Source organism: Tribolium castaneum, chromosome 9 (assembly GCF_031307605.1).
Source record: "Tribolium castaneum strain GA2 chromosome 9, icTriCast1.1, whole genome shotgun sequence".
Lineage (NCBI taxonomy): Eukaryota > Metazoa > Arthropoda > Insecta > Coleoptera > Tenebrionidae > Tribolium > Tribolium castaneum.
This window is the reverse complement of record NC_087402.1, coordinates 4,983,051-4,998,697: the sequence shown is the minus strand read 5'-3', so window position 1 is coordinate 4,998,697 and position 15,647 is coordinate 4,983,051. Positions and strand designations below refer to the sequence as shown.

At 36.7% G+C, this 15,647-nt stretch overlaps 2 protein-coding genes across 3 annotated transcripts; one reads left to right on the top strand and one right to left on the bottom strand.

The window, feature by feature from the left end:
* The first annotated feature begins 5,068 nt into the window (after window positions 1-5,068).
* Window positions 5,069-6,413, top strand: LOC135267100 (uncharacterized). The gene is made up of 2 exons (XM_064358823.1): window positions 5,069-5,279; window positions 5,337-6,413. Exon 2 carries the CDS (start codon window positions 5,337-5,339, stop codon window positions 6,387-6,389), a length of 1,053 nt encoding a protein of 350 aa, XP_064214893.1. The 5' UTR covers window positions 5,069-5,279; the 3' UTR covers window positions 6,390-6,413.
* A 482-nt stretch (window positions 6,414-6,895) lies between these two features.
* On the bottom strand, window positions 6,896-14,424 carry LOC135267101 (uncharacterized). 2 transcript variants are annotated; one of them, XR_010335376.1, is made up of 8 exons: window positions 14,221-14,424; window positions 14,016-14,163; window positions 13,911-13,958; window positions 13,793-13,861; window positions 13,613-13,737; window positions 13,277-13,552; window positions 7,455-13,180; window positions 6,896-7,122 (listed from the first exon to the last, which is right to left on the bottom strand). XR_010335376.1 is itself a non-coding variant. In XM_064358824.1 (7 exons), exons 2-7 carry the CDS (start codon window positions 14,161-14,163, stop codon window positions 13,028-13,030), a joined length of 819 nt encoding a protein of 272 aa, XP_064214894.1. In that variant the 5' UTR covers window positions 14,221-14,424; the 3' UTR covers window positions 6,896-13,027. The 2 variants fall into 2 exon arrangements, 1 of the variants encoding a protein (XP_064214894.1); XM_064358824.1 differs by having other exon boundaries at window positions 6,896-13,180.
* Between the last annotated feature and the right edge of the window lie 1,223 nt (window positions 14,425-15,647).

Genomic DNA, 15,647 nt, shown 5'->3' with positions numbered 1-15,647 from the left:
CAATCCTTGTAACGAATTTAAACCAAGAATAAAGAGGATTAATTTTTTATTCAACTCGATCTTATAGGGATGAAAATATGTTTAGACGTTTCTTAATTCTCAAATCATTTTTCATTAAGTACTGATCCGTTTTTGTTTTTGTGAATGCTTAAAAGTAAGACTCGTAAGAAATTTGTCCTTTATGAATACCTAGTAAGAGTTTTGCCGGGGCTTAAAGTGTTTATAAGCGTTTACATTCAACACAGCTTGTGTGTTCAAATGTCGCCAGATATTTTTTTTGTTAATTATATTTTTTCTCCTTTATCCTGATTAATTTTCGAGACGAAATCGCAGCTAAATGTCTGCAGCGATTTGGTCGTTTCGCTGTCCGCATCTGGCTGTGGGAAAAATCCGTCAATAATTGAAGCAGTGTCTCGGTGTGTTTCCCGTTGTTCCGGGGCGTTTCTCTCGAGTGACGAGCCGTCGCTGGAGGCATCGGCGCCAGCCGGCCCCCGTGTGCTCTTCCATATACAGCGGATAAATCGTATCGAGTTTTGATTTACATCCCGCATTCTTGGTGTGTAACAAACGCGTTTCCATTTTTCAGCTGTGTCTCAGGCTCGGCGTCAGCGGCGGCAACGGCAATTCTGTTCTGCCGGCCGGCGTGACCGCGAAGAGCTGCTAGAGGCCGGGCCGCACCCCGAGATGTGCACTCCACTCGTCTCTCCATTGATTGAGCCGATGCGATGGGAACAGGTACTGGAGTGGACTGGACGTGGACGACGGCAGTGAACGGAGTCAATAAACCCGGTGCACCTGTTGGCCTCGGGTCACCAGCACCAACGGCCGACCGCACGGCACGCACAATCGGCCCCCGGGAGCCGGAACAGGCCCGCCGGCACTTCCTACCACTTTGCGCCACCGAAATACACCCCACTAAATCCTAAATCCACATTTTTTCACCCCCACCGGCTTCACACATGCTCTCATATAGCCTTTTTGCCAATTTCCCGTACAACATATTAAAAAAAAAACAGTAAAACGGAAGTAGGAGAGGATTAAGTAACTTTGAAATAACGAATATTCAAATTATTGAAAATAGGATACAATAAATTTCAAAACCAGCAATGTCCTGAAGAGGCTGAGGAAATTAATAAAAATCTACGAAACGTTGACTAGAAAATTGTTTTATTTTGTTGACCTGTCCACGCTCTCTCGAACACAACCAATAAGTTTGTGTTAAAATATCTGCAAAAGACGGTCAGTACCTGGGGCCTGATGGCCTAGTGGTATAAGCGCCACTTGCGACGGGGGAGGTCGGGTGTTCGCACCCGGATCACGGCGACAATTTTTCTATGAAAAAAAAATTAGAAAAGGTAAGTGAAACAACAAGTGAAAAAAATAAGAGATTGAGAAAACACATAGACGTATAAACGTAAAGCGGAGCATAAAACTGGCAAAAATAAGAAAATAATGCGGCAAAAGGTAAAAGTACGTAAAGGCGCCAAATTGTAAACGTAAGAGCACAACCTAATAAAGAGAAGATACCTTTTGTTTTGGTGATTTCTGGAGAAATTATGTCCATTTTTGATTAAAAACGTGCTGAAAGTCACAGAAAAGGTATAAACAATTTTAAAATTGTAGAATCAACTTATACGCCCGGTATCTTTTGATGAAATCTGGTGAAAAATTAGAGAATTAAATTGAAAAAAAGTAAAAGAAAATGTTTTCTCGAGCTAATTCCCGACTTTTAACTGAATGTATTTGCGTTTTAGGTTTGTGTTAAAATATCTGCAAGTTTGTGTTAAAATATCTGCAAAAGATGGTCAGTACGTGGAGCCCTGGTGGCTCAGTGGTATAAGCGCCACTTACGACGGGGGAGGTCGGGTGTTCGAACCCGGATCACGGCGACAATTTTTCTATGAAAAAAAAATTTAGAAAAGGTAAGTGAAACAACACGGAAACAAAAATAAGAGATTGAGAGAACATATAGACGTATAAACGTAAAGCGGAGCATAAAACTGGCAGAAATAAGAAAATAATGCGACAAAAGGTAAAAGTACGTAAAGGCGCCAAATTGTAAACGTAAGAGCACAACCTAATAAAGAGAAGATACCTTTTGTTTTGGTGATTTCTGGAGAAATTATGTCCATTTTTGATTAAAAACGTGCTGAAAGTCACAGAAAAGGTATAAACAATTTTAAAATTGTAGAATCAACTTATACGCCCGGTATCTTTTGATGAAATCTGGTGAAAAATTAGAGAATTAAATTGAAAAAAAGTAAAAGAAAATGTTTTCTCGAGCTAATTCCCGACTTTTAACTGAATGTATTTGCGTTTTAGGTTTGTGTTAAAATATCTGCAAGTTTGTGTTAAAATATCTGCAAAAGATGGTCAGTACGTGGAGCCCTGGTGGCTCAGTGGTATAAGCGCCACTTACGACGGGGGAGGTCGGGTGTTCGAACCCGGATCACGGCGACAATTTTTCTATGAAAAAAAAATTTAGAAAAGGTAAGTGAAACAACACGGAAACAAAAATAAGAGATTGAGAGAACATATAGACGTATAAACGTAAAGCGGAGCATAAAACTGGCAGAAATAAGAAAATAATGCGACAAAAGGTAAAAGTACGTAAAGGCGCCAAATTGTAAACGTAAGAGCACAACCTAATAAAGAGAAGATACCTTTTGTTTTGGTGATTTCTGGAGAAATTATGTCCATTTTTGATTAAAAACGTGCTCAAAGTCACAGAAAAGGTATAAACAATTTTAAAATTGTAGAATCAACTTATACGCCCGGTATCTTTTGATGAAATCTGGTGAAAAATTAGAGAATTAAATTGAAAAAAAGTAAAAGAAAATGTTTTCTCGAGCTAATTCTCGACTTTTAACTGAATGTATTTGCGTTTTAGGTGAATTATTGCAATTATATAGTCTGTAATGTTGATTTATTTAAAAAAATTGTGTTAAAATATCTGCCAGAGACGGTCAGTATTTGGGGCCTGGTGGCTCAGTGGTATAAGCGCCACTTATACGACGGGGGAGGTCGGGTGTTCGCACCCGCATCACGGCGACAATTTTTCTATGAAAAAAAATTAGAAAAGGTAAGTGAAACAACACGTAAACAAAAATAAGAGATTGGGAGAACACATAGACGTATAAACGTAAAGCGGAGCATAAAACTGGCAGAAATAAGAAAATAATGCGGCAAAAGGTAAAAGTACGTAAAGGCGCCAAATTGTAAACGTAAGGGCACATCCTAATCAAGGTAGAAAATACTTTTTGTCTTATTTTGCCGGTCATCTACATTGTAGTAAAAATTAAAACAATACCTTCTCATTTGTTAAAAAATTAAGAGTTTGGTTCTGTCTTTCTATATTTAATTTTGGTCAAATTGTTAAATACAGCGTAATATTGGTACACTTTAGTAATAAAAGTAAGGCACAACAATATTAAAAAAATGCTCAAGAAAATTAAACTATCATAAAACTGATCGCATCAATCATCTTATTTTTCACTTGTACCAACAAGACATTACGACATTTTGTTTATTTCAATGATAAAAATAAATAAGTGACCTAGAATAAATTCCTACATTCATTATTTTCTTTTCTTTTATTTATTCCATTCAGACCTAATTATCTAATAAAATTGCTGCTAAAGTTGTAAGTAGTAAGTGCGTATAATCTTACACACAACTTCATTAACTGACTTTCGTCTCATTGCTTATTGATTACACTTTACCTAAAAATTAGTGCGAGAAAGACGTTCTGAAATAAACCAATGCATCAATAATTTTTTTATATAAAATTAAAGAAACAAGAGCAAGAGTTTTGTTCATGTTTGCATCAAATTTTTTAATACTTTTTTGTCGATTTTTGCACCTACAAAGACTGCGGAACTGAATTATTCTGAATCTGGGATAGTTTGTCAGGTCCCCTATTGATTTTTGCAGTAATTGACTCGTGTGTAAGTCAAAGTTGTCCCATTTTTGCGACAATGGGGGTTAATTAGGGCGCGAGGAGTGGCGTGGATACAATAAAGTGTTAGTCGTTTTGTATAATCCCTAGTTCATTGGCAATCGGGGCACATCCCGAGCGGAAAGAAAGAGTACTGTCGGCATTGTCGCCGTCGCTATGATAATAAGCGTGTAACAATAGTCGCTTCTCTTTTTTGCTAGTCAATTTACAACTCTGTTCATCTCCGTGAGCCGCCCTCAATGGCGAGCATTGTCAGGCTAAGAAGGAGGTATTGTGTCGACATTTATTGTATTAGCCGGGCGTTTTTACATGTCCCGTTCCATTATTCCGCCCCTTGGACATCGGCTGAATCTTAAGCGTGTGAACGTCTCCTAATTGAGGTGTATACTGGATTTTTCCGGCGAGTGATAACACTCGAGAGGCATAAAAGACGCACGGCGGATTAATGAGACATTAAAAACTTTCTAAGATTGTTATCTCGGACAGCAAAGTGCGTTGGACGATTGTTTAATTCGGTGAAGTGTTGTGGCGATGCGTTGCGCAATAATGAACCTGCTATATAGTCTAGCGTTGCCACACCTCGCCAACGATTGTCTTGTCACCGTAAATAAACAAAAACTGTCCCCATTAGATGACGGCTATTAATTAAATCTTACACGCATTATACTTTCACGAAGGACGGCCGGCCAGTCGTGCCACATCTGCACCAATCCATTATAAATTATTATCGATCGAGAGGTTGTGTCATCGATAATGCCCCAGCAAACCCAAATCGATTTAATTAACAGCACGTACGACAAACCACAATTATTTTCCACAATAATTAAATCGTTAGAAAAATTGGGGGAAAAATAAAACCCGACTCCGACCGTAGGTTTATCTCCTCTACCATCATGTCCATTCCTCGGGCCATTTCGGCGATAAATAGGCGATTAAAATTTAATAGTTTTCGTCGTCACAGTTAGCTGAATTACGTCACCGCGGTGTTAAAAATTAGAAACTTCAAAACCCTCTTTTATTAAAAATATCGATAAATTTCACGCGACAGCTTTAATGGAATTCTTCGGATTTTATGCGCTGCCTCGCGAAAAATGTACTAAATTATAGAAAACCCGTCAGTAGTATAAGCGAACAATTAGTGCTAATGAGGTCATTATCTAATGACCGCTGCAACTTTCTCTTAATGACCGCTACACTTTGGCCGCTACAATTTTGCTATATGTCATACAATATATAAGACCAAAGAAAATTTAGGAAAATATTCAGTGTTGTTCTCGTGTTTGTTCTTGAAGAAGACGTCTTGGTGTATTGTGAAATTAAGGTAAGTTTTTTAAGAAATTATTTTAAATATTTATTAACTGTTGTGAATTTGTGTTAGATGCCTGGAAAACGTGTATCTTCTATGCCATTGAAAAAATCATCTCCGAAGCGTTTTAAAGCCCCAGGTGATGGTGGATGTGTAGAAGAAGAGGAAATTAGTGCTTCGCAAGTTCCATCGGTTCCGAAGTCGTCTTTGTCAGCATTTCCAGCTGCTTCACCACCACCACCACCACCATCGCAATCCATAGAATTAGCGAGAGTATCTGAAATAGGTCTTAGCCAAGCTGCATCCCCCAAGTCGCCTCAGCCTATCCACGCTGAAGAAGACATCATAACACCAGCTGAATGGTCGGATCCTGTGTTGGAGCGATCGTTGATGGAAATGGCCGACAACATCGAGAAAAATGAAGCTGAGAGAAGTGAGAAAGATGAAGCTGAGAGAACGGCTCGGATGGTGATCAATGAGAAGTTTCGTTTAATTCATGAAGTGGTGTATCCTATAACTAAGTCTGGTAGCAAACTTTTATCGATTGGAGTAAAACCACTCCATGATTTTGTGCCGTTGTTGAAGATACATAATCCAGAATTAACATCGGCGATAAGTTTTTCTATTGAAACCTTTGAAGAGTTTTTAAAAGAAATGAGCAAGATCTTTGAATCAAGAGAGGAGGACGAAGAAGTAGAAGAAATTAGTGTTCCAGAAGGTCAGATGTTGTGTATGCTAAGTGGCTACGTCGTGGTGGTTTGTAGATATAATACTCTTCAATTTATACCTAGTCAACCCAGCGTGTACAAGGGCATTTATTTATCATTGAACACAATTAAAACTGTCGTAAATATGGGCGAGCATTTATTGAATCTGCTTCATGCAAGAAGAATTCAATATAAATTCTATCCATGTTACGATAGTTTTATAAATAATGTTGCGCTTGATGTTATGGAGAATGGATGTAAAAATTTATCTCAAAAATTGTATGATATTATTAAGAATCGGTATGAACAAAATGCAACCTTGTATGAGATAGTTTTGAAACTGCCTGTGAATGTAAAAACTGCTGTCGAAAATAGAATACAATATTATAGGGAAAATAATGATTATAACTGTCTGTGATAATAAATAATTAAATAAAATGTATACTCTGTTTTCTTTAAATATTCCGCCGCGTAGCAAAAGTTATCATTATTGGTTTGGTGTTGAATAATGAAAGTTATTTGAAATAGAATGGACTTACGATTCAAATCTCCGTTTACAGCAATTATAGCTGGTCCAACTGCTTGCGGAAAAACGCACTTTATTATACGATTTTTGAACCACATAAATTCGGTCTGTGATAAAAAATTTGAACGAGTGCTTTGGTTTTATGACGAGTGGCAACCGTTGTATCAAACTAATGTAATCAATAATAGTAATCTTGAATTTCGTCAAGGCGTTCCTGATATGAATGATTTTGATGGTACAGAAGCGACATTGATAATTTTGGATGATCTGATGAGAGAGACTAATGGCAGTGTGGTCGATATTTTCACTAAGGGAAGTCATCATCGAAACCTTAGTGTCTTCTACATTACGCAAAATTTGTTTCATCAAGGAAAAGGACAGAGAGATATTTCTTTGAATGCGAACTATATCGTTTATTTTAAAAATCCTCGTGATAAAGCTCAAATTAATTTCTTAGCTAGACAGATTTTTCCTGAAAATATAAAATTTATCCAGGAAGCTTATAAGGATGCCACAATGAGACCGCATGGTTATTTGTTGATTGATTTAAAACAAGATACTCCAGATGAATTCCGTATTCGAACAAATATTCTACCTGATGAAGAACCTTCTTATGCATACATACCTAAGAGAGATTATAAATATAAAAGTAAGTAGTTTATGCGTCAGTCGTCGTTGAGATGTCGCGAGCGTTAGAAAGAAACGCCGAGTTATTAAAATTTTTGCATAGAACAACACCTGTTTATCGTAAATCAATTCTTAATTCTGCCGATAAAAACTTGGTGCATTGTATATGCGAGTGCGCTCACAATACGTTATTAGGGAAAGTTCCTTTAAATGGTTCTCAAAAGAGCAAATTAAAGAAACATAAAAAATTACTGAGAAATTTAGTAAATCGTAAATTATCTCTCCAGAGAAAAAAGAAACTAATTGTGCAAAAAGGAGGTGCTTTCTTACCATTGTTGTTGGCTCCAATAATTTCGGGTGTGTTGGGTCATTTATTTAATAAATAATGGAACATACGAAAAAAATGGTACTCATTGATTCATCCGAACTTGAACGTTTGCATAATAACAAAAGCACTCAGCCAAACACCCTAAATGATTTAGATCATGAAATGAAAAGAATCATAGATACGAAAAACATTGATGATAATGAAAAATGGATTTTGTATAATCAAGTGCTTCAAAGATATCTAAAAATGATAAGTCGTTCTCGTGAACCTGTTACCATACCTGTGATTTATTCTAAAGAAAATCAATTAGAACAATCTGAACGAATTACTCGAAACATTTTGAGTTCCCTACCAAGACCCTTACAAGTTAAAGCGAATGCTTTGTTAAACAATTTAACACACAATGGAGTTGCATGGAATGAAACCGGAAACGTTATCTACGATGGAAACACAATTCCTGGTTCCAATATATTTGATCTAATCACTGATGTTATGAAGAGTAGTAATAAGTTAAATGCCGAGCCTGTCGGATGGAAAAATTTTGCGGAAATTTTGTATAAAATAAACGTTCCACGTACTCTTATAATTAATCCAAAACGTTTGAAATATATAAATGAACAAGGTGCTGAAAAGCAAGAAGTAAAAAACGAAGTGAAAGTAAAACCAATATCGTCGTCAAAGTTTGACACAGAAGAAGAAGAAGAAGAAGAGGATAGTCAAATAACGAAGAAATCAATGCGATCGTCATCAAGAAAACAAAAACGCTTGAGAGTTCCTTGGTCGCCGTATGAAAGCAAGTAGACAAAAATGGATGAAATAAAGGAAAGATATTTTATACCTCGTGACCCTCTTGGTTTTTCGAGTCCTAACAACTTAGCTAAGTTTACAAATATACATAAGAAAAAAATTAATAAATGGCTAGAAGGTGTGGAATCTTATACATTACATAAGCAAGTTCGTCGTCGATTTCCTAGAAATAGTTATCATGTAACCAACATAGACGATTTATTTCAAGCTGATTTAATAGATATGAGAAACATCGCAAAACATAATCGAGGTGTAAATTACCTATTAACTGTCATCGATGTATTTTCCAAGTTTGCATGGGTTAAACCTTTATACACAAAGACGGGAAATGAAGTGGCTGCAGCTTTTAAAGAAATATTTGATGAGCGTGTTCCGGTTAATCTTCAGACTGACAAGGGAAAAGAATTTCTAGCGAAAAATGTCCAAAAATTGTTTAAACAATATGATATAAATTATTATGTAACAAATAATCCTGATGTAAAAGCTGCTGTGGTAGAAAGGTTCAATAAAACTTTAAAAACAAAAATGCATAAATATTTTACGTTTGCAAATAATATGCAATACATTGATGTATTACCCGAATTCATGCACTCTTACAATAATTCTTATCATCGTACTATTAAAATGGCTCCTAACGAGGTAAATCCTGACAACGTTGCGCAAGTATACGATAACATTATGAGTACGAGAAAGAAGAATATTAAAACGATCAAACTCGAAAATGTGTACAAAGTTGGAGATTACGTCAGAATCACCAAGTACAAGCACGTATTTGAAAAAGGCTACATGAGTAATTGGAGCGGTGAAATATTCAAAATAACTGATGTTATAATGAGACAACCCGTTGTGTACAAAATTTCCGATTTAATGGATGAACCAATAGAGGGCGTCTTCTATCACCCCGAATTACAGCGCGTAACGTACGACCCCCAGAGTACATTTCACATTGAAAAAGTATTGAAGAAGCGATATAAAAGAGGTAAATGTGAAATTTTTGTGCAGTGGAAAAATTATCCTTCAAAGTTTAACTCGTGGATTCCGTGCAGTTCCCTTACATCGATATGAATAACGAATTTTATTTAACTTTGGTATCAAACAGCTCAACCAATTACTTCCCCGAAAATACAACAACGCACTTTTGCACACAACTTCCAAAAACTGTTCATTTGGATGGTGAATGGTGTGTGGGACTTTCGGAAATACAGTATCCGTGTTCCTTCTTAACCATCAACAGTGGTGAAAATATTATTTACTGCTCTTTTGAATTTAGTTTATCGGCGATTATGCAAAAAGGTGAAAAAGCCATTGACATATTGTTTAAAGATCCCCGTTTTGCGACATGGATCGATGATCAGGTTCGAAGAAGGAAATACAAGTCTTCGAAAGAATTCATGCGCGATCTTAAAATGAAAACGATCACATTTGAACACGATGTAATTATGACGAAATATAAGACTAAGCTTGAAGCTGGTAACTACGAAACGATCGAATCTATTGTGGATGCTCTAAACTCGGTAAGAGTTTTAGTAAAAGATAATGTTGAGTTCAGATTAAATGATGGTTCAAAAAGAGTAACTGTAACAAGCAGTAGCAAATATCTGACAAGTCTATCATTTTCACCGACATTAAGTCTACAATTAGGTTTTCAACCGGATACAAATGTACTGAGTAAAACTTCAACACATCCAGCAAACATTATGTTGGGTTTGCCTTCACAACTTTTCGTATACAGTGATATAATTGAACCACAATTGGTGGGCGATATAATGGCAAAAGTAATTCGAATCGTTGTTATCGATAATAAACACTACATTTACGGTACACATCATACGCAATTATTTTCGCATCCGCATTACGTGCCTCTGTTGAAAAGGGAATTTGAAAACATTGAAATTGATATAAGAAGTGCAACTGGTGAGAAAGTGCCATTTCAGTTTGGAACAGTGTGCGTTAAACTTCATTTTAAAAAAATTTCGTAATGCCTTCATGTCATTATCACGATTACTACATCAATCAAGCTGGTTCAGGTGTAGGTGCTATTTACAAAGGAATTAGTTACCAAAAGGGTTATGGTATTGGTAGTTTTTTACGGGGACTTTTTCGTACGGTAATGCCGTTAATAAAGAGTGGTGTTAAAACAATTGGTAAGGAAACACTACGCACTGGTTCAAATTTTCTTGGCGACATTGTTAATGAGGTGCCTGTAAAGGATGCATTCAAGACACGTGTAAATGAGTCAGTTGAAAATTTGAAACGAAAAGCTCAAGATAAATTAGACAACTTGGTAGGATCTGGATCTATAAAAAGAAGGCTAGTACAAAATAAAAGTCAGAATAGTTCTTCACGTCGTTCTGCAAAGAAGTGTAAAACGAGTTCAGTTATTAAACATCAAGATATCTTTAGCTAGAATGTCGTTTTTACATCCTCATAGTTGTGAGTGCGCGAAAAGTGAATTGGATCTTTTTGCTTTACCGCCAACTCAAACAAGCATCGAAAGCGGTCAATGGGTTCATTACAAAACTGTATCTAGTATATCTGAAAATAGTCCTTTAGAATTTGTAATACCAGGTGGTGAAGACTATATAGATTTATCGCAAACTTTACTTTCACTTTGTATTAAAATATGCAAAGATGACGGTAGTAATTATACCGCTGAAGATACAATTGGTCCAGTTAATAATATTCTCCACTCAATGTTTAGTCAAGTTGATGTATACCTAAATCAAAAACTGATTTCACCACCAAATAATACATACGCTTATAAATGTTATTTGGAGACACTTTTAAATTATGACTCAGGGGCGAAGAATTCCCATTTAACTTGTGGATTATGGTACGCCGATACGGCAGGCAAAATGAATGTAGTAACCAATGAGAACAGTGGATTCGCCAATAGACTCAAACTAACGTCGACGAGTAAAGAAGTCGATCTTATTGGTCACTTAAATTGTGATATATTTAATCAAGAAAAATTTTTAATCAACGGTGTAGAAATGAGATTAAAATTTGTACGTTCTCGTGATAGTTTTGCATTGATGTCATCAAATAATCTTAATGGAAAAATTCAAATTACTGATGCAACTCTAATGATTAGAAGAAATCGGATAAATCCAAGCGTATTACTTGCGCATGCAAAGGCTTTAGAGCTTTCAACTGCAAAATATCCAATTACGCGAACAGAATTAAAGGTTTTGACTATACCGCAAGGAGTACAAGGAAAATCATTGGATAATGTTTATTTGGGCCAACTTCCAAAAAGATGTGCATTGTGCTTTGTGACAAATAAAGCATTTAACGGTGATTATTCCTTAAATCCATTTAATTTCGAAAACTTTGGTTTAAACTATCTATCCTTGTACGTGGATGGTAACCAAATTCCTAGTAAACCCTTACAACCTACATTTATCGGTCCAAATAAGAAATTTGTTTCAATGTACCACACATTATTTTCTGGTACTGGTATACATTTTCTAAACACTGGAAATGGGATTTCACGTGATAATTATGCTGATGGATATTCAATAGCTGTTTTTGATTTGACACCTGACTTATCATCGCATAATGCTCTTTCATGGAATTTGATAAAGAACGGAAGTTTACGAATAGAAGTTGGTTTTAACACTGCTCTTACAGAAACTGTCAATTGTTTAGTGTATGGTGAATTTGATAGTGTAATAGAAATTGATAAAAAACGTAATGTAATTGTAGATTATAGTAGTTGATAAATTTATATAAGTGATAAATAAATTGCTATTACAAATGAAAAATTTGCTACTTTCATTTTACCCGTCATCCGAAATGGTTGTGTTTGTGGATTTTCAAGGGTTCAATTACGGTAATTGTACCGAAACTTTAACCATAAAAGAATTAGCTGTATTTAATACGAACAAAAGCGCACCAGACATCTTTTTGTTTAAACCACCCGATGATCTTTCAACCTTACCGCATCGTTATCAGAAGCAAGCCGATTGGTTGACGAATAACTTTCACGGGCTTTCTTGGAACTGCGGTAATTACGACTACGAAAAGTTGTCTGAAATATTGAATGAAACTACGAAAAATTCAAAGTGTATATACGTGAAAGGAATAGATAAGAAGCGTCTACTTTTGAAACGTTTACCAAAAAGTCAAATTGTAAACATTGAAGATTTAGAGTGTCCATCGCTTCGTTACTTGAGAGAACATTTTGATACGAATTGTTGTGTGAATCATATAATCAGCGATTCGGTGTGCGCTGTTCAAAACGTACAAAACTTGGCTAGTTGGTACAATGAATACTTTACAACTCAAAACGTGTCTGGAGATGATCTCTCGGAAGAAAAGACACCACGTTCTTGTTTCTGCGTATAACACTCTACCTGTCCTAATCACCAGACCCTCTATGGTTATTATCAACAGAGACCCTGATTACCTCCCGGGTAGTCATTGGATGGCTGTTTACATTGATAAATTTGGTTTCGCATACTTCTTTGATAGTTTTGGAAATCAGCCGCCTCCGAATATTTTAAAATTTCTTAGAAAAAATGCTATGATGTGGTCTTACAATATTTCTCAAATTCAAGATTTTTCTTCAACCGTCTGTGGCAAATACTGTACTTTATTTCTTTTAAACTACGCATTAGGCAATTCTGTTGATGATTTTCTAAAGTTATTTAACAAAGATTTTCACAATAATGACAAACTATGCAACAAAATGTTTAACAAATATTTCATGAATAAATAAAGACTTTGCAAGATCCATGTTTTTTCTTTCTTTCCTTATATCTCGTTACTCACCAGCATGACGCGGACGGGGCGCGGCGCGGACGACGGGGCGGCGGCGCGGAAACGGGCGCGGGACGGGGTGGCGGCGGCGCGGGAACGGGCGCGGGACGGGGTGGCGGCGGCGCGGGGACGGGCGCGACACACACACACACACATTCTGGGTTAAATCAAAATAAAATCACAGAAATCATATTTATTAGATTTATTTATTTATTTATTAATTTTTACTAAGACAATGTTCATTATAACTTACGGCTAATCCATCGGTGGCGGTACGAAATCCTTTTCCCACAGGTAAAGCCACCCTGTCCACCCGTATCGATAAACGATCATTAACAAAGAACGCACGATTGCTCTGAAGAACATTTCCTACAGTTTCCATCACCATTGCGACATTATATTGGGATAATTTGCGGAAGGAAATGTAAACAGGTCGCTCGGGGAATTCTTCATTTTCGAGAACTAAGCCGACATAGTCATCACTTGAAAATCCTCTAAAAATGTGCGCCAACAGTTCTTCAATTGCATTCTATTAAACGAAAATATCATTAATTAATTAACTAATTTACAAACATAACGTGACACTTACTTGCATCCATTCAATTGGATTCTCCGGCGCATTATCTTTAAAGGAAAACCTCATACGTCTCGCTAATGTATTAAACTTTTTTATGAATGATTCATTTTCTCCATTTTTATTAATAAAGTTAAATTCTGTAAGAAAATATTGAAGTATTCACATATTCAATAAGTTGTTGCTATTACTTACCATCAGCAAAATTTTCAAAGACTTCATTATCGTCAATTTGACCAGCACCGATTTGATTTACAAGTGTATCTACAAACACGTACATTTATAATATAGAAATGAGTATGTAATTAATTACCTAAAGGACCATCTTCGAAGTTAGGGAGGCGTCTTTTTAAAGCATTCACTGTAAATATTATAATTAATGATTAATCTATTATTATATAAATTATAAAGTATTTACCTGATTCTGTTGCCTTAGATGTTGAGGGTTGCAGGTTGGTAAATTCACTAATTTCCTCTTCTTCTACACATCCACCATCACCTGGGGCTTTAAAACGCTTCGGAGATGATTTTTTCAATGGCATAGAAGATACACGTTTTCCAGGCATCTAACACAAATTCACAACAGTTAATAAATATTTAAAATAATTTCTTAAAAAACTTACCTTAATTTCACAATACACCAAGACGTCTTCTTCAAGAACAAACACGAGAACAACACTGAATATTTTCCTAAATTTTCTTTGGTCTTATATATTGTATGACATATAGCAAAATTGTAGCGGCCAAAGTGTAGCGGTCATTAAGAGAAAGTTGCAGCGGTCATTAGATAATGACCTCATTAGCACTAATTGTTCGCTTATACTACTCCCGTCGCAATTATCCATTAATTTTTGGTACATAATCGGGAATGTTGTTTATATAACGCGATCGCCCGAGATGTTTTCTCTTTTCGAGACTATTAATTTAATTAAACATCCCAAACATAAATATTAATCATCCGACTTTTATAAACGCGGTTGCGGGCGAATTGCCCGCAAGTCGCAAGGTGTTGAAGATTTGTTTTCAAATCAAAACCTACATTTTTTTCTGCCTCACACCAGTTAGTTCCCCAAAAATCGGTTCCTGTCATTGTCTCCCATCGCATATTTATAGTGCGGCACGAAGTGATTGTTGTATAACGGAGGGCGCCTGTACACCTGTTGAACTGGCGAAACCTGTTCGTTGTGACCGAATAATACGATGAGATAGGTACGCGGGCCAGCGACCAAGGTCGTTCTAAGAAGGCCGATTTTCACCATTTTGTGGTTTTATGCTAATGCAACAATGCCTCCACACACTGATTTAGTGGATCCATTAGAGATGTGCCACTTTCACGCTGCGAACATCGAGATACTTCTTTATGGGAATCGACGAACAAATACCGCCCGGGGAGCGATTTTTAGAGCGTGAAAAGGGTTCAGAGTTTGACAATTGTTGGTCACTGGCCCGGCTACCAAAGTGCCAAACTTGGGGGTTTTCTGCTGCGTCATGCGGCGGTCAGTGCGGGCAGCGGGCAGTTAGAGCAACCGGTCGGTCGATTAGCCTCCTCTGTACCACTCTAATGCACCGTTTTATTGTTAATCAATCAAAAGGCAGCACAATAATTGCTCAAATAGCCTTTTAGATTTATGTTCGGCCGTTTAAGATATGCTAATGGCAACGGGAAGCCGGTGAAAAGTGCTCCGAATCGTCCCAATGTCGAAACGCGAGTCAGGTGCGCGTGTTGCAATCGGCGATTATTAATAGCCGAAGAGATTGCTCAAAACGGCAACCTCCATTAGAAAAGAATTGATTGATGATGGACAGTGCGGATACAATTGGTGTTGCAACTCCGCAAACAATGAATTAGAACGTGCGTTTTTGCGTTTTGAAACTGGTTGTGGCGCCCTGAGACATTTCGTGCAATTGAGGTCACTTGTGCATACTTCCAAAGGCCGTTTCTCAACACAATAACCAATCACAATTCGCAAATTGACACCGAATTGTGCAAACGAAGATTATTTAATAACGCTTCTGGTTTCCTTTCGCCCGGCGACAATGGCTCGTGCCT

What these genes read in the sequence shown, in the direction of transcription:
- LOC135267100 (XM_064358823.1), top strand. Translation starts at nt 5,337, where the DNA reads ATGCCTGGAAAACGTGTATCTTCTATGCCATTGAAAAAATCATCTCCG.
- LOC135267101 (XM_064358824.1), bottom strand. Translation starts at nt 14,163, where the DNA reads ATGCCTGGAAAACGTGTATCTTCTATGCCATTGAAAAAATCATCTCCG. An exon ending in CTTCGAAGATGGTCCTTTAG is followed by an intron (nt 13,862 to 13,910) that starts GTAATTAATTAC and finishes ACGTGTTTGTAG; the next exon opens with ATACACTTGTAAATCAAATC. An exon ending in CCGCCACCGATGGATTAGCC is followed by an intron (nt 13,181 to 13,276) that starts GTAAGTTATAAT and finishes GATTTAACCCAG; the next exon opens with AATGTGTGTGTGTGTGTGTC.